The 19,322-nt window shown below is 42.0% G+C and overlaps 1 protein-coding gene across 1 annotated transcript in view; it reads right to left on the reverse strand.

Annotated features, from left to right (window-relative positions):
* Positions 1 to 1,197: 1,197 nt before the first annotated feature.
* The window catches only part of pcdh10a (protocadherin 10a), a 63,838-nt gene continuing 45,713 nt past the window's right edge, over positions 1,198 to 19,322 (reverse strand). Inside the window, exon 5 of the mRNA XM_041200437.1 lies at positions 1,198 to 2,884. Coding sequence (XP_041056371.1) covers positions 2,865 to 2,884 — 20 coding nt within the window. The 3' untranslated portion in view covers positions 1,198 to 2,864. The remainder of the gene's footprint in view (positions 2,885 to 19,322) is intronic.

Below are 19,322 nucleotides of genomic sequence, written 5' to 3' on the forward strand. Positions count from 1 at the left end.
TCAAGCACAACCACTTGCAACTGTGTTCAACCTTGAGGAACTCATCTTATTGGCAAGACAGCAGCAGCCCATAATATGGCTGGGTCCTGCCTTTGCTGCTAGTGCCGGCAGGCAGCCCCAACCTCTTTGAGAGGTCCAGTGCCTCTAATTGGGCATCCTGACCAATTAGTCTCTTTGCATTTGAAAATTCCTTTGCAATCATGACATAGCTCAGTTACAGGTTCTGAAAGCAGAATTTATCCAGGGGTCAAATTCCCAACTCCGCATTGAAAACTGAGCTCCCCCAACATCACAATCCTTAATATAATCCTTCAACTTAATACAATATATTTAACACAACCCATCTAGCATCATATAATGCCATCACAGTCACCCCAAGATCAAATAATTCTTAATACAATCACTCCAACATCGTTCAATCTTTTAACACAATCATCCCTAGGTTATATAGCCCTAAATACAGCCACTGCAACATCATCCAATGTACAACTTCATCCAATCCTTAACCGGATCATTACATTGTACAATTCTTGACACAGCCGTTAAAACATCACTCCAAGATTATCCAGTCTTAATAACCATTCCAAGATTATACAATCTTAAACAGAATCACTCCAATATAATAATGCCATAGACTTAAAGAATGTTTACACATATTTGTTTATAATGTTGCTAACTCAGGAAAGTGACCTCCTTGGCTGACTCTTACCATTTTACACCCTTTGAGAATCAGTTTTTTTTAAGTGTGTTGGGCTCCTTTGTATGTTCTAACACAGTCACCCCAGCCAGGATTTCAAAGGGTCACAGGGTCAGGAGCCAGTATGAGAGGCCTTTGGAGGTCACATCAGGATCCTGATGCCTCTAAAATGATCTTGAATTTTAAATGGGCTGCTAGGGATGCAGGGAGGTGAGAATGTAAACATTTAGGACCAGAAACTTGTTAGCTCTTTAGAGAAAGCCATAACACAATGGCAAATTCATAGAACACATTTTCACAAATATATACAGATGTCAGTTCCTTAATGTCAGGTTGTTGACGCCATGGACTGCAGCCAATGGAGGAAGCAACATGTCTCTATAATTGGCAACAATTCAAAGATGCAAAAACATTGATAATTATATCAACACCAAACTGCACTTAACACAATTACTCCAGCATTAGACTAACATTATTACAGAGACATAAAAGGCGTTCACGGAACTTTTAATGAATAGCACTTTAAATCCATGATTGTAAACAATTGCATCATTATTCTGTACTGCTTGTTGAATTAACCCAAATGATTGCTGTGTAGCATTATATTTATTTCATGTTTCAAAGTTTTGCTGACTAATTTAAGCACGTATAAACTACTACAGTGTGGATAGAATAATAATGTATTACAGTTTTTATTGACGATAAACTGCTTCAACAATGTGAGAAAAATACAACATCCATTTGTTCATAATATCTTATTTTTTAAAAAAGTCAAGTTTCCCCAATTTTTCACCTTGATCTGCTGTTTTCTTTTTCAGTCTAAAAAAGTTAAATTTGGTAGCTTAAAATAAGAGTTGGTTTAAATAGTTTATCTGACCAAAAATCAAAAAAAGGAGTGATTCTGTATAATATAAAAGAGCTGACTAATAGTAGAATCTCCACTCAAAGATGTGATACGTTCTTGGGATTCGAATGGTACAATTAACCATGGGAGCCTTGCTCTGTAGATTGTTGGATATCCAATAGAACATATTAATATGTTACGGCCGTTAAATACACTACCACTTCTCAGTAGTTTTACTTCAATCATACCAGGAATTGCTAGAAACTTATATCATATTTACATATGTGGGTTTGATGGGATAACTTTATTCCTAAGAAAACATCATCTTCCCGAGTGATCGTGAAAAAAGACATCATGAGAGGGATCCATGGATTATATGAATTAAATAAAGGAAAACAATCTTTTCTGCTGTCTACCAGTGGAATTGCTGGTTCCTCTTGGGATCCAGATCAATTACTCATGTTGAGAAAATACCCAAGAAGTAGCTCAAAATGGTTTGTCTTCTTCGAGGGACAAATACCTGTTAAATGTTTGAATTTACTTTTGACTTTAAGTGTTATAGATCAGTTTTCTCAATTTCTCTTTTGGTGTGGCTTTAATCAGTCATGGAAATGAAAGAAGAGGCTATAGATAAATAGACACTTGGGATTATTGATATTGCAGGTTGCTAAATCATCCCTTTACTGGATACCATCACTTGAGAAAGAAAAAAAAGGAGTACATTTCTTTTTATTTAGAATTTTCGAAAGAGTACAGTAAACACATTTGCAAGTAACACTGTGTATAAACTACAGAACGTTGTTGAACTGAGGAGCTCTGATAACTGTGGGTCTGCGGCTCATCACTAGAAAGACCTAGTAGTGTGCGTGAAGGACACAGTCACAGTCTTGAAAACTTGTCGCAATTTGGGAACACTCCATCACAAAAAAATAGAAAAAACAGTCACATCTAAAACAGTGATATTGCATCTGTAATGCACATCTGATTGGTTTCTGTACAGTTGGCTTCTTTTGGTGCCGATCTGTGGCGGTCGGTGATTAAAGAAAAGAGCTATGAGCTCAGTAAAAGTTTTTGAGTGCTGTAAACAGGCACACACAGGTCTTGGAAGTGACCAGACTAGTCACTACCAAATGGTCTCCAAATCGCATCATTCTCAGACCTGCTGAGAGCATTCGATTCCATTATTAGCACGATTGTCTCCAATATTATAGGAATCGACTACATTATGCACAACGCGATGGCCAGGATGACGGACTGGAAAGTTGATTTTTTTTCTTTTAAGTCGTTGGCTTGTGCAAAATCATGCTGCAACAACAGAAGGGACTAGCAAATTCTCTTCCGTGCTGTGGAGAGAAACAGACAGAAGCAATAAGTTAGCCTTAGAGCTGACAATTATCAACATATCATTGCTGCCACTGCCAAAATGTATCTCACTCTTTATTAATACTCCTACGTTTATGTAATATTTGAATGTCTTGCTATTTTTCCCTCAGTCGCTGTGGCAATTTTATGTCATACCTTCGCCTACTCAGATTTAAACATTTGTTGCTGGCCTCTTCCCTTCAACCCTGCTCAAACTTCACCTATCTTAGAATTCTGCAGTCCATGTCTTCTCCGGCACAAAGTTCCACATACCCATTGCTCCTTTTCTTACCAAGCTGCATGCGCCAGAGTGAACGAACTTTCATGATCCTTATTTTCTAATTCTTCAATGATCTCCCTGCATATGTGTTCCTGTCATAACCTGTGTTCCAGTGACACCTGATGAGTGCCTGTTCACCACTCCAGCTTTGGAGGCCCATATTTCAGTCACTTCACTGTTGTACTGCACCTCCACAACTTTAAAAGTCTCCAAAAAATGTTTCTCTTTGATCTTGCCACACTATACATCCTAGCACTGACCTTTCCACTGAGTTGAGAATTCAGATGTTTATTTTCATAGGAGAACTCTATATAAATCCATAATTATTACCATTGTTATTCTCATCATTCCTTACCCTAACTAATAGTTCCTCAGTTAAGAGGACATGCAATCTACTCTTCAGCCTTTGTTCACAACTCTCTTGTACTGGCCAATAAGAGGTGTGCAAGAGCAATGAGGATTGACTTGTCCTCCAAGTGTCCTTCCCTGAAAGAAAGCATCTCCCAAAAAGTCTGACATCGGATTAGAGAATTCAGACTTTGGCAGAAATGAAATTTGGGGGCCTGTGCTGCGACATGTGATGCACCTAGTGGCACTGTGTCCACAGACCACTTTGTTATCCTTTCTCAGTGTACCAATTTCAGTAAGATACAAACATGATACATTACAGGCAAACATGAAATTGGTGAGAAACAATCAAAGCAAGGAAACATTCTGTGATATGCTTGGTGATTCTGTGAAGATAATTTACTTCAACACGAACACCCAGGTTACTTCAAATGCATTTTGAAATTCATTTATTTCCCTTTTAGTATCAGGTTACAGGGCAGCTTTTGCTAATGATTTGATGAATAACTTCAGTTTTCCATGTTGAAATTAGGATGAATTGATCTGAACAGCATTTTTTGTTTTCTTTCTGTCCCATTACATGATCTTTAAAAACATTGCAAATAATTTAAGCATGTTAGGATTCTATTTTGTTCAATGTTGGGGAAAGAAAATCTTCTTTAAAATGCATAATAAAGTATCATGTATCATGGTATTCTGATCTCATGACATTCAGATTTGCTTCAGAGCAGTAAGATCATTATGAACTACAAAATTGCTAGGCACACATAGAGATGGAAAGGCTGAATGTGCTTGATGCATGCTTAATATGTGTAGCATTCACTGAGACATAAACCTGAGAATTTACACCAATATCTGCAGTTAGTGCCAGCGAGGCAAGTAACCTGATCCAACAACAGATGCACCAAAACATTCCCATTCACTCATACAGAATTTCAATGTGCAAAAACCACAACCACTACCACCTAGAAGGACAAGGGCAGCAGATAAATGGAAACACCACCACCTGGAAGTTCCCCTCCAAGTCACTAACCATCCTGACTTGGAATTATATCGCTGTTCTTTCACTGTCACTGGGTCAAAATCCTGGAACTCCCTTCCTAACAGCACTGTGGCAGCACCTACACCACATGAACTGCATTAGTTCAAAAAGGCAGCTCACCACCACCTTCTCAAGGGAAACTAGGGATAGGCAATAAATGCTGGCCCAACCAGCGAGACCCACATCCCATAAATGAACAGAAAAAGAACTATTTCCATTCATTCAAATGCGCCAACTCATTTCCCATTGACTCCTATTATATAGAATTCCAATGAACAAAGCCACTTCCTATTAAACTTAATTAATTTTTAAAAATTCTCACCAAGTTTTATTATCCAGCCTTCTCTTTTTCTTTCCTCTCTGAAGGGAAAGGAAATTTACATGTATCATCAGAGCACCGGAAATATTGTAAAATATGGCGCATTGGAGTGTGGGGGATAGATGTTGAATTGTATGGCTGTGTAAAATGTATGATAATGTATTGCTAACCCATCTTACATTTCTCCCAAGTATTATTTCCATTGATTTCAGTGGTGATAATAATTGGGAGATGGAAAATGGGCTGTCGACTCGCTAACATTCGTGCTACCCTGTTGCGTGCAATCAAAATGACTGCCCAGGCTTCTAAAGGAACTTGCATCATTTTCCTTTCATTTGAATTAAAGAATGGAAAATTCAAAACGTTCCATTATAGGTGTGCACTCAAACTAGCCTGATCTTCTGATAATCCCTGGAAGCAAACTAAAGAAAAACGAGACCTTTCTTCGGGACATCCTCCAGCACTACTAATGTTTAAGTCTCAACTGCGACTGTCGAAGGTCATTCAACCACAAGGGCTTTCTTAGCTGAACCCAACACTTCCCTCACAGGATATCGTCACACATTTCTGGGGGAGGGATCCTCTCCCACCCCCATAATTTGGGCTGTTAGAACAAATTGTAGCATCTCTCAGCTGAGATGAGCTACCTCTCCACAGAGTCAAGATCAAAGCTGGGATCTTTAGCATATTATACTCCTTTTATTAAATATAGCCAGACCATGTAATTTTCATCACGAGTCATCAATATGTTTCACAGAAATAATTACTTCTGTGAAAAAATATATTTTTGTTCAATGTTTACTGCTTTGCTTTCAAATGATTTATTGGAATGATTGATTAATTGGGCTTTTGGTCCAAATTTGCTGATTAGATTTTTTCATTAACCATTTGTGGAAGTACAAGTCCAAACAAAACGATTTCCCCACCAACCCTCGGAAGCAAACCTGTTTCACAATGGCCCGTCCTGCATACCTAACACACCATGGAAGAAGACCTCGCACTCCGGAGCTGCCGGCCAATCTGATTTCTGCTGCTCCATCAATCCCAGTAGTTAGTGGTCACTGTTGGGGAGTTATAGGTGTGCATATAACTCACAGAAGGAAGAAGACCCGATGGATCCATTGAACTGGTCAGTATGGGGTCTTGGGCAGGGAGGGTCTTGGACAGGGAGGGTTTTAGTTGATCAGGGAGGGCTTGGGGAGGTGGGGGTTTGGGTTCAAGGCTGAGGGGAGTTAGGAAGTGTTCTGGGGAAATTAAAAATCTAAAAGAGAATACAGTAAGAATTTACTGGAAAACCCCCAAACATCTCCAGGCAGACATGGCTACTAAACATATTAAGAGTTGAAGATTACCAGATGAACATTGCACAGCCTTGAGAGCTAGACTGGAGATAAAACATGGCATAAAATTAGGTTAAGTATGCTCAACCCGCAGACAAGGGGAGGACAAATGGTTTTAGCTTAGATATGGGAAGATAAACAATGGACAAAGAGGGGGTTTTGATGAAACACAAACAGTCTTGAGTTGTAAGAACCAAGGTCCTTGTGTACGTGTTTTAATTTTGATTGGATAATATAATTATGTATACATGCTTTAGAATAATTGGTTAGCAAAATCACGTCTCTGTACTCAATAGGATAGAGTTGGCATGGAACTCCTGTGTCGGTTACCGATTGGATGTATTCAAATGTACTCAAATGTATTATGATAAGAAAAAGTACAAAAGTAGTTAAATGTAGTCAATCAGGGAGCCGGGTCTTCATTCTTAGGAATGATTGCGGCTCCCTTGCGTATGCTTGAATAAAATCAGATAAAAGGAAGCCTGAGTATCTGTGGTCGTTGCAGGATCGGAGAGTGTAACTTCTCTTCAGAAGTAAGGTGGGGTTCAATCTTAGGGGGACTGACCCTTCCCCCCCACCACTCCAGATCCGCAAAGGGCAGCACCCGCAGATCAAACGCTCTTTCCTTCCCACCCTTTGAAGAGATTATTTTTTTTAAATTGGGCGCCTCGGCTGCCCACACCAAAGGCAGAATTTTACGAGTCGACGAGTGGGGGTGGGGCCGAGCTCCTGACATCACCGCGCCCCATTTAAATTTTCAGGAAGGCGGGGGGTGCAGCAAAATCAGCTGCGCGCTCGCCGACCTCTCAATAGCCAATTGAGGCTATTGACAGATCAATTAAAATCATTAGTGGATCTGCCCATCCAATCTTAAGGTTGGTGGACAGGCCAGGAGCCCCGCCGGGAAGTAGAGAAAACATGAAACCTCACCCATGGGTGGGATGAGGTTTCATGGAGGGTTTTAAAAATTTTAATAAAGTTTTTTTGGAAATTAAGTACATGTCTCAACTCATGTGACATTGTCACATGAGGGGACATGTAAGGAAAATTTTTTTCTATTTTTAATATTTTTGAATGTCGAGGCAATCTCCCTGAGGCAGCACCTAGCCTTAGGGAGATCTGTGCACTCTTTCGTGCGCATGAACAAAAGAGTGCACTCTCAATTTTAGGTGTTACCCCCCCCCCCCTCCCCCCACCCGCACAGGGATGCATAGCACTTCCCTGTGGACATCACGCTGGGTGGGCCTTAATTGGCCCACCCACGTAAAATTGCGCCATGCCTCCGATCGGGGGTGCCGATAGGAAGCGCACCCACACGCACCCACCCATCAACTTCCCCCCCCCCCCCAATGGGGGGAAAATTCAGCCCCAAATGTTTTATGATGTGGGCAGAGTATTACCGGAGTCAATTCCCTGATTGACCCTTGATTGCCTATTTGAATATGGCGGGTGGGCTGCCGATTTTGGAGTCCACCCCCCCTCATTATTATGAGGGTGAGCTTAGGGGTGGGTGGGAAGGTAGTGGAATGGGCACCCACTCTATTTTGCATGTCCCCCCTGCCGGAAACACGCCCATGGGGGCATGTAAAATGCAACCAGTTCAAGGCAGTAGAGACAATGCTTGAGCAAGGATGACATTTCTCCCTCTCCAAATTATGGTGTGAATAAACCTGGTGAAGAACTTATTAACTTAGAAAGAAAATGGGTGGAATGGGCACTGGCCATATACATGATACTATATGATATAGTTGACACCTTCAGCTGCCTAGACCCTAAGATCTAGATTTCTTTTTGTAAACCTCTCCGACTTGCTATATCCCCTTCCTTGTTTAAAATGCTCCTTTAAATTTGTCTTTTTGACCAAGCTTTTGATCACATCTTCTAATATCTCCTTATGTAGCTCAGTATCATATTTTGTGTGATAATGCTCCTATAAAGCGCATTGGGACATTTTGTAATGTTACAGGCACTATATAAATGCATTGAATGTCATTGTTAACATTATCGGAACAGGTAGAATGAGGAAAGGGTAGCAATGGAAGGAAGAGAGGCAAATAGAAAGAGGAAAATGCCAATGAGAGATGAATGGGAAAGCAAGGGGAAGGGTACATGTGGAAAGGGAAAAAGAGATAAAAAGAAAAAAGTGAAGGAGTGGAGATAATTTTAATCTAACCTGGCCAACCGGAAACTGTCAGGAATACATCAGTTGTCCATTTCACACCCTGCCCTGATTTTACTTTGCATTGACTTCATGTAAAACAGGCAGGCTATGTATCAGTTTTTCCCCCAATTAAGTTAAAATTATCCCCAGTAGGTTAGTGAGGGACCTAAAGGGATGGAACGTTAATGGCTCGGGCATTGAGCTGTCAACCAAGAAGTCATTAGTTCAAATCCCAATATTTTGGGCTATAAAGTTTCAAATTTTGTCTATCTGCCTATTATAGGGCAGAAAGGCAGCTTATAGCTTTATGCATCATCCTCTCTATAAGAAGTTCTAAATATCATTCAACAGTTGCAGTGAATACCAGTGAGGAAATGATCAGTTTATCTATCAACTTCTTAAGGGGGAATCGTCCCAGATTTGCACTATGTTCGGTAGCGGGTGTGACAAAGGGCAGATTACCCACTGGCCGCAATGGCGGGTTTTCATGCCGTATCGTCCCATTCCTGCCTCATAAATCATGCAGTCACGGGAAACATGCCAGATTGCTGGCAGCAAACCTCCGATTGGACTGCCACGCCATTACCTCACCACTTCCTCACGCAGGGTGCCATATTTAAAATGCAGCTGTGTGCACTCTTCTCAATGCTTGCAACAAAGGACTGCTCCACTGAACATGTGGCCCCAAAAGCCAGGAAGATTGCAGCCACCCTGATTCATCCCTGGGACAATTTCTGGATGCCGTGGAAGCCCGCTGTAATGTCCTCTATCCCGGCTCTGGCCACAGCAGGCCCATCAGTCTCACGCTCCGGCTTGGGAGGCGATGGCAGAGGTGGTCAGTGCCAATGCTGCACACCAGAGGTCAGCCATCCAGTGCAGAAAACAGGGGAATGATCTCATCCGTGTCACCAGGGTAAGTCAACCAGCTCATCAATCTCAGCTCACAGGCCATCACACATTCACTGGCATCTCACTCATTGCCAGCTCAAGGGACATCGCCATCACTCTCTCACACACACCCCCACATCTCCATCTGGCCTCATCTCCACCAGAGACTGTCTTCTCATCCTGTCTATGGCTCCACTCAACACACACACACACAGACACACACACACACACCTAGCATCCTTTTCATTTGGCCTAGCATGCACCTTGTTCACACTCTCTCCATCTGTCTTTTTGCAGGGCAAGATCGCGCACAATCACTGGGAGGGGTCCCAGACCAGGGGTCGAGTGCTGGACATCAAGGTCCTCACCCCGTTTGAGAGTTGACCATTGGAGCTGGCCGGAGAGGACATTGACTGTTCCTGCGGTGACGGTAAGGTCAGCAGTGAACAGCCATGTGAGGATCCTGCACCACATCATCCCTCTCTCAATGCTACTCTAAGTCCAGTGCTCTGTAATCAACATGGCTGTCAAGCATGAATAATCTCCACTTTCTGTCCTCAGCACATTTGACATGTCGCCCTCAGTCTACCTTGAGTCCAAACCCAGCACCAAGAGCACCTCAGATGAGGACCCTAAGGACAGCACTGTTGAAGACCCACCATGCTTTTCACCCACACCCTCCACCAGTGCAGCGACACACACCTCACTAGGACCTAGATATAGAGTAGCCTTGGGATCACAATCTGCTGAGTACACCACACAATCTGTTCCACAGAAGGCAGAAGGAGGAACATCCTTGGTAGCCTGGAGGACTGCTGGAGGCAAGGAATCTGCTGAGTCCGAGACAGATGATCAGCCTCTGGACTCAGCACTCAATCAGTTGGTGGAGCTGCAAAGACAATCATGGGAACATCAGGAAGGGATGCCTGGCACACTCATCAGATTGCAAGGGACGATGGAGGAGTCTGTCTGAGGTGATAGCACTGGTGTGCTGACACACCAAGGTCAACACTGGCAGGATGGCGGCCGTCATGGAGACCTTGATCCAGCACATCGATCCTGCACTGCTGCTCGGGCTGAACTCCATTGCTGATGCCATAGTTAGCCTCCAACGTTGTCAATGTAAGAAGGATGTGGGGCAGCTCAATCTTACCCCAGCTTCACCTTTTCCTCAAGGAGTCAGCCAGGGGCTGTTAGGCACCAATAGGAAGGAGGACCTGTAGTTCGACACCTCAGGAACATCCATCCAGGTGACTCCGGGAATATCCAGCCGATCCAAATCCCCTCTTCCTGTGACTCCCGCAGTTCTAGTTTCACGGGCCGAGGAGAGTGCAGCTGGTCCACAGCACAATACCCAAAGCAGGCTGGGGCCCTCTAGGTCTCCGCTCTCCAGGGGGAGGCAATGATGTAGCATTATTGTTGCTGGACTAGTAATTCAGAGATCCAGGGTAATGCTCTGGGGACCCGGGTTCGAATCCTGCCACGGCAGATGGTAGAATTTGAATTTGATAAAAATCTGGAATTTTTAAAAAACGTTTAATGATGACCATGAAACTATTGTCAACTGTTGTAAAAAAAAAATCTGCTTAACAAATGTCCTTTAGGGAAGAAAATCTGCCATCTTTACCTGGTCTGGCCTATATGTCATTCCAGACCCACAGCAATGTGGTTGGCTCTTAAATGCCCTCTAAACAAGGGCAATTAAGGATGGGCAATAAACGTTGGCCTAGTCAGTGATGCCCACATCCCATGAATGAATAAAAAAATGATGTCTGTCAAGGTCATCACAGACAGGGCGTATCAGTCAGCAGCTGCCTCCACATTCACTATGGATGTCGGGGGAAGACTAAGACGTAACAGCAGGGTTAGGAAGGCTAAGAAGATGTAACTCTTTTAGAGTTAAAACAATTAAACTAAATTAACAAAATGCTAAGAAGATGTAACTCTTTCGAGTACAAACCCGTTTCCATCTGTTTCAGATGAAGTTACATTGTTTGCCATTGTGAGATTTGAACACTTGATAATCTTTTAAATGAAAACCAAATCAACAAAATTGGGATAAATCAGGCACAGCCCCTAATTCAGGTCAGCTGTAAAACCAAGAACAAAGTTTAAAGGAAACTTACAAACTTTAAATCAAAATGTGATTAAAGGGGTCAACAAAACACCCCAGTCCCCGCGGTGCCCACCGGGCACGGAAGGCCTACTGCGAAGATGTAATTGCACAGTCTGGGCATGGGTGTTAATCACTTGTACATAATGTTCACTATTGTAAATAAACTCCCAAGAATGTGGCCTTGCCTGTGGCTCCTTGCAGCTATGAGGGCCTCCCAAGTGTGCCTGCCTCATCTGGCCAGTGTGATAGCCTCATCGCCAGCATCCTCACCATTGAGGACCTCATCCTCATCATCCCCTTTGATGTCTTCCTCATCAGAGGAAATGTGCAGCTCTTCCATCTCCTACTCAGCCAGTTCTTTTCTCCCGTTGCTGCAGCAGGATTTATAGTGCGCAGCAGGCTACAACAATGCGCAACACCCTCTGTAGGCTGTATTGCAGTGCTCCACCAAACCTGTCAAGGCATTGGAACCTCATTTTCAAGATGCTTATCATTTGCTCCACCAAAGTCCGTGACACAGCATGAGCCTCGTTATACCATTGCTCTGCTGCAGTCTGAGGCCGCCTCACAGGTGTTATCACCACATCCTCTGTGGGTAACCTTTGTCCCTGAGGTGCCATCCCTGCAGCCTCTGTGGACCCTGGAAGATGTCAGGGATCTGAGACCTGCTAAGGATGCAGGAATTGTGGACACTCCCTGAGAATCGTACACAGAGTGTAGGAGGCGTTTGTGGTGGTCGCGCACCAGCAGAACATTCAGCAAATGGAAGCCCTTGTGGTTGACATAGTGACTGCTTGTTGCCATGGAGATCTCAGTGTCACGTGAGTGCAGTCAATGGCACCCTGCACCTGCGGAAAACCAGAGATCTGCGCAAATCCCAGCACTCTTGCTTCCTCACTTTCCTGATCCCAGTCGAAGTGTATAAAGTTCTGTGCCTGCATGAAGATGGCGTCCATGACCTCCTGGATACATTTGTGGGTGCAGGCTTGTGAGATCCCACATAGGTCACTTTGGCAGCCCTGCAAGGAATCACTGGCGTAAGAATGGAGTGCTGCAATCACTTTCATGGCAATGGCAGTAGATGTTCTCCATGTCCCTATGGTGCCAAACCCTGCAGCAAGTGGCACATATGACCAACCAGTTCCCTAGACATGCGCAGTCTTCAGCGACACTGGTTCTCAGTCAGCTGCAGGAATGACAAGCGCCATCTATAGAACTGGGTCTAGCGAAGCGCCTATGAGCGACAGTTCTCTGTGGATCTTCAGCTGCATGCGCAGCTGTCCCTGCTGCCCCTTCATCAGAAGGGAGGTGTCCTTCTTTTGCCTAGCCAGGCGCCTCCGCCACATTCTTGCTCTTTGCTCCCTTTAAGCCATGAGGCATACCACTAAATAACCAGGCTCCATGATCCTGATGTTCTCCTCCTGCAGGATCAAAGAGAGAGACATGTGGGTTGGCATATGTTTCCTAAGAACCTATCTTGGTTTAGTCTGAAGGCCTCCTCATGCATGCAGGAGAGTGCTGGCCACCACTTGGAGGGCCAGTGTATAGTGTGCTTCATGGCTGCCCGAAATCCCACCTACCTCTATCCCACTCCACTTGACCAATTGGCGACAGCTTCGTCCATTGGACTGCATGCTGTGCTCTCAGCTCAGGCGAAGGCATTCTCCTAACCCGCACTGCAAGGCTGCACTGTTAGCTACAACCATGAGGGATACTGGTCCAAACCTTAATAATGACAGTGCAAGGGGCTGTGAGTGCCTCCACCAGTGACTGCACCATGGCCACCTTTTGCAAGGGGATTCTACAATTTTCCCAGTCGGCCAATTGCTCTTCTGCCCCCTAAAACACATATTAATTTGCAGTCTGAACCTTAGGGGTGAAAATTTCTGGAGCATTTGGTGGCACTTCCATGCTTTTGTGTTGCTTGAGTGGGCAGAAGAGCTTCAGAGGCCCAATTCCAAGCATGTCAATAGAGCTGCAGCTCAATGGTCTCAACTGTGGAAGAAGGCTCACTTTTGACAAGCTTTACCAAGTGCTTGGCCATTTCCCTCACCTCCCAACCACCAACACCCCCCACCCCCCCCCGACCACCCTCCACACACCTGGCATGCGCTTGTGTACTTCCTTCAGTCTGTGCTGCCTTGCCCCCGCCACCACCCCCAGCCTCACCTGCACCGAAGCCCTTGCACCAGCACTGCACTGCAAGCCAGTCGGGAAAAAGCAGCTTGCCTGTGCACCCCCCCCTGCCCCCCCACCCACTAGGCCCCAGTGCGGTGCCTCTTTCTTGATGTCCTATGGATGATGCTTGCGAGGGCTGTGCAAAAATGTGTGCACTCACCTCTGAGTTCCCCTCGAAGTTCAGCTCGCCAGGTTCACGCTTTTTAAAGGCAGTTGTGAAGCACACCGTACTGAAGTCACGCCGACGTGGATGGTAAATTTGACAATGGGGGGATGATTCCGGTAAGTGGGGCTTATAATGAGATGCCAATGTATTGAAGTTATGGTCCTAATGTGCAGCGGTGCAAAGCGCAGCCCGCCATTGACACGTGGAGCGGATGATTGCAAACTAGTTTCATGACGGCCTTCTCACCATGACGCCTGCCGCCAATGGGACTGGACAATTCCGCCCTTAGTTACAGAATTGTACATTACATGAGGGTATCCAAACAAAAAAATGATTAAAATAATTCCAAAGGGAGCCTTCGTTCACAGAATGTGTTTGGGAAAGAAAAGGTTTAATTTCTACCGTAATGGGATTATCAGCAAGTGAAGCTATGAAATCACTCAACATGGTTGCATAATTACATTGTGTTCTGGTACTCAATTGGAAAAAGGTTTTCCTGACTTTTTACACAGATGGTGCCTCTTTTAAATCTGAAAGATGGAGCACAAACAAAGTTTGAAATCAATCATGCAGAATGGAATCAATCTATTTTTACTGCTGAGTGCACTATCTTTAATTCAGTTCGGCAGGGGAAGAGAGAAATGGGAAAACACTAGATGCTGGACACTGGAGAAGAGACTGAAAGAGCAAGTAACGATAAAGAGAGATGGTAGATCAAAAAAAGGGAAACAGGAAAAGAGAAATATTTTAACACTGAGAACTAGAGTAGGAAAACAGAGCACTAAAGATCTTGTAACATTCAGACAAAACCACTTCCACAAAATCACAAAGATAGCTTTCAATGAAGGAAGACCTCAGACTATTTAGAATCACAGAAAACACAATACAAAAGAAACTACACAGTTCATTCCACCTGTGCCAGTACTAGGTGATCAACTCCTCTCTAATAGGTCTTTGCCCTTTTTCTATTCACAAGTTCCTCTTTAAGTCCTTATTCGACTCCCCTTTAAATAATGTGTTAATAGCCATATATGTAAAAGCATTTGACTTCATTTTTCCAGAATACCAACCCTACACTCTCCTTATTGCAGCATTTAGACTCGTGTCCTGTCTCAACCATCTTCTCGATAACCTTCTGCTGTAAAAAAATACTTCCTGACATCTGTCCTAAACTTGACCTCACAACGTTGAATGAATGTCCTCTTGTCCTGCTGCCACGGTTTACCGGAAGATATTGTTTCATGTTTACATTCTCTACTCCATTAAGTATCTTAAATAGCTCTACAAGGTAACTCTGGATGTCTCTTTTTCAAATTTAGCCCAGCTAATCTAATTATTTCTCACAACTTGGGTAGACCACATTTAGAGTACTGTATGCAGTTCTGGTCACTATATTATGAAGAGGATATAGAAGCACTGGAGAGAGCGTAGAGAAGACTTACAATGATGATCCCAGAAATGCATGGGTATACATAGTAGGAAAGAACCGATAGGCTGGGTCTCTTTCTTCTTGATAAAAGAAAGTTAAGGGGTGAGTGAATAGAGGTACTTTAAAATTATGGAAGGTTTTGATAGAATCTATGCGGTGAGAATGTTTCCTCTTGTACAGAAGAACATCACTAGAGGCCACCAACATAAAATAGTCACCAAGAAGTCCAACAGGGAATTCAGAAGAAACTTCTTTAGCCAAAGAATGGTGTGAATGTGGGAACTTGCTATCACAGGGAGTAATCAAAGCAAATAGTATAGGTGCATTTAAGGGGAAGCTAGGCAAGCCCCATACCATAGTATTCTAGTCTCACTGCCTATTGCTGCCTTATACAGTTTGGGCATGATGAGGAGAGAGCCAAATATTACACCTAGATCTCTTTAATTCTATCCGCACAAACTTTACTCAGCTGCTGGAGGAACTGTATTTGACTCTACATAACTTAATTTGCCACTGATCAGCCAGAAGCAAATCTGACAGTAATTTTAAAAGTCTGTATTGTGGATAAAGTGTCTTGGTTGGTGCCAGTGCATACTGGGAAATCAAGTGCAAATTTCACATGATTTTCCATTCATTATTCAGCTGAAAAGCTAATGATTGGAGAATTATAGGCAAGTGTGAAGTGAGCTCAAATTTCCAATATATGTTGTCAGTGGACAAAGTTTCTTACTGGCAGCCCAGACTTGTAAAAGTACCCCTTCTGTCTTTTTAAGGTCTTGACTGTCTCCTCTAAGCATACAAACAAATACCAACCCAGATCGTTTATGTATTACAAGATCAGAAGGTATCCTGCAAAGGCACAAGGCCAGAATTTTTAAATTATTTTTATTAGGGTGTGGAAGTTGCTGACAAGGCCATTATATATTGCTCATCCCTAATTGACCTTGAACTGTGTGGCTTGTGAGGCACTTAAGAGTCAACAATATTGCTATAAGTTTGGAGACACATATAGAACAGGTAAGGATAGCAGATTACCTTCCCTAAAGGGCAAATTGAACCAAATGGGTTTTACAACAATCGATGATACTTTTATGGCACCATTACTGAAATTAGCTTTCAATGCCAGATTTTAAGTGAATTTATTAATTAATTAAATTAATTTTTGCAGTTCAGCCGCTATGTTAGGATTTGAACCCATGTTCTCAGGGCATAGACCTTTAAATTGCTAACATAGTAAAGTTACCACTAAACCACCATCAGCCCTTGCTTTTCCATTTGCCTGAACTCCAGTTACAACTATCCTCTGCTTTCTTTCCCTCAACCAGCTAATTATCTATACGCATGTCCTGTTCTAGACCCACTAATTTGGTTGATAAAGCAGTCTCTTATGCAGTATTTCATTATAAAAAGGCCTTTAGGAAACTTGGGTGCACTATGTCACATGTCTTTCACCATCAGTGTCAGATGTTGCCTCCTGAAAATATCTGGAAGGTTTATTGGAGCTCAACCCCTTTGGGAGCCATGTTGGCTGGCATTTATTTGGTAATTTTCATACAAGTGCACTCCATTTGTTCCTGATTATTGATTTCATTTGTTTTCTGATCATAGATATCAGGCTAATGGATGTTCAATTGCCAAGCATGAATGTTGCCATCTTCTTAAATGTTGGAGCAACAATTGTCTGCTTTCAGTCTGTTTACCTTCCCCTGCATCCCACTTGTTCAGTATCACCCTCAGTACTTTGCCAGAATATAATCCATTCATCCCAGAGAATATATTGGGTTTTCAACTCATTGAAGGTCATTTAACACTTGGCAATACTGCAATATGCACAATATTAGCTCAGCCAGCTTTTAAATACTGTTGCTGTATTTTTGTTTCCATTGTTCAAAGTCAAAATTTTGAGCCTAATAGAATCTCTGTTTCATGATCATCAAAGTCCTGAAACAGGCATATGACACAAAATGTGCTTAATTTTGGATAGTATAATGTTATTGTCATCATTTTATTAAAAAACCTTCCAGAAACAAACTATTCTTTTATTTCTATTTGTTCTTGGGATGTGGACATCATTGGCATGGCCAGCATTTATTGCCCTAATTGTATGCTTATCATATAATATTCATCCTCATGAACAACATCGCACAGTTCCTTCGGGTTTTAACTTATTTTCTCGTTTTCCATTTACCTTATGGCACTGAAAGAATGGTTGTATCTTTCCTTCTCAATTACTTTTAAATCTGCTCCAATATGTTGTCATGTATTTGGTGCAATAGTCAACTGTTTCTTCTATTATAATCTTTGTACCTCTTTATATTTCTTTCTAAATCTCTCTCTTAATTTCACAGATCATATTTTTTAGTTTACTTGTTCACTTTGTCTCATCAGTATCAAAACATTTGAACATCTCATATGCAAACATGTAAGAAAAAGAGAGTGGAGAAGTAGCCAATTTTTTTGAACAATGGCTAGAATCCAGCTTATGCTGATAATGGAAAGTGTTTTATGGATTTCTATCAATGTGCATCTAAAGATTGCATTGCCCATAAGAAGCCGTCAGTTTGGACTTAGAGTTAATAATCAGGCCTCCAAAATCTAGTGGACAATGGCTACAAGCCAAATATAATTTATGTGGATTTTCAGAAAGCAATAATAATGTTCTCTAGGCTAGGCTTTTAAAAAGAGGTGAGTTAAGGGCAAACTAGCTTGCTGTCTTGAACATTTATTTTAGATAGAATTGCATTAAAATTACACCATGGAAACAGAGCATTCAGCCCAACAAGTTTGTGTTAGTGATTTTCATCTTCACATCAACAGTGGTCCAATCCCATGTGCTTGCTCTGTTCCCATATTCCTTTATTCCCCCTTTCCTTCAACTACTTCTCTATACTGCTCTTAACAGGTCTCTGTTTCAGTCACTAATTTTGGTGGTACATTCTACAGCCTCATAACCCTCTGTGTGAAAAGGTTTCTTCTATTCTCAGTCCTAAATATCTTAGATTTTACCTTATTTCTTTGTCCCCTCATTCTAAATCCCTCAGTCACTGGAAACAGTCTGTCTCTATACACTCTATCCTATCACAAAGTAATTAAAACACAGATGCTAGTTGGTGATAATTGGAAGAAGTTCTTACTGAGGAGTAGTCATTTTTGGAGTTCCTTAAAGATCTGTAAGGAATAGTACCCAGGTATGACCTTTGTGGTAATTATTAATAATTACTACCATTTGTATAGCACATTTAAATTTGTAAAATGGCCCAAGCAACTTCATAGGAGCGTTATCATCAACAATATCTAACACTCCATTGAAAGATATCTGGACGAATCAAACAGATTAGCTAAGAAATGACAGATATGTTTTAACAAAATTATAATTACAAATGTAATAAAGAAATTTGCAAACTAACAATGGTACAGAATAAATGAGTATCCAGAACCAAATGGTGGAAAGGAATAGCATTTGCTGTGATTACAGGTCATTTACTGAAATATCCAATACTCAACGATGTATAAGTCAAATTCCATATAACTCCTTGCTAAGACTACACTGGAATGTTACAAAGAAACAATGATGCATTGGAGAGTTTAATAAACAACAAGGCAGATTGTTAAACTCTGATGCTCAACTTGTTTCTATTAGAGAAAAGAACATTGGGGGAAAAATATGATTGAGTTTAAAGTTATAAGAAATAAAGGTCATGTAGACTTGAGCAAGTTATGTAGCCCAGGCTGTGATCACACCAATAAAAAACATGTGCACACTATTAGCAAGCCTCAAATGAAACAAGAGATTAGAAGATTATTTTTCAGTAACTGAACTAGATATCTGGAATAGATACTCATAAAAAGAAGATATGACTGCATGATTAACCCCTTCAAAAGAGTTACATAGATATCTGGTTAACAATGGCATTGAAGATTATAATGATATGTATAGACTTTGTATTAAAGGTTTGGTGGAACACAATGGTCCCTTTGTTGTACTGAGTCATCTTTGGAAAGGAACAGCTCAGAGTTGAATAGTGCAAATTGTAAGAGTGGATTAATATCTTGAAGTTTGATTTGGATTACAAATGGAGCTATGAGAAATTTTAGAGTTTGATAGTCTTCCCCAAGAAACAATGGGAAGAATTTTTAACTAATGGTCCCAGC

Source organism: Carcharodon carcharias, chromosome 1 (assembly GCF_017639515.1).
Source record: "Carcharodon carcharias isolate sCarCar2 chromosome 1, sCarCar2.pri, whole genome shotgun sequence".
Lineage (NCBI taxonomy): Eukaryota > Metazoa > Chordata > Chondrichthyes > Lamniformes > Lamnidae > Carcharodon > Carcharodon carcharias.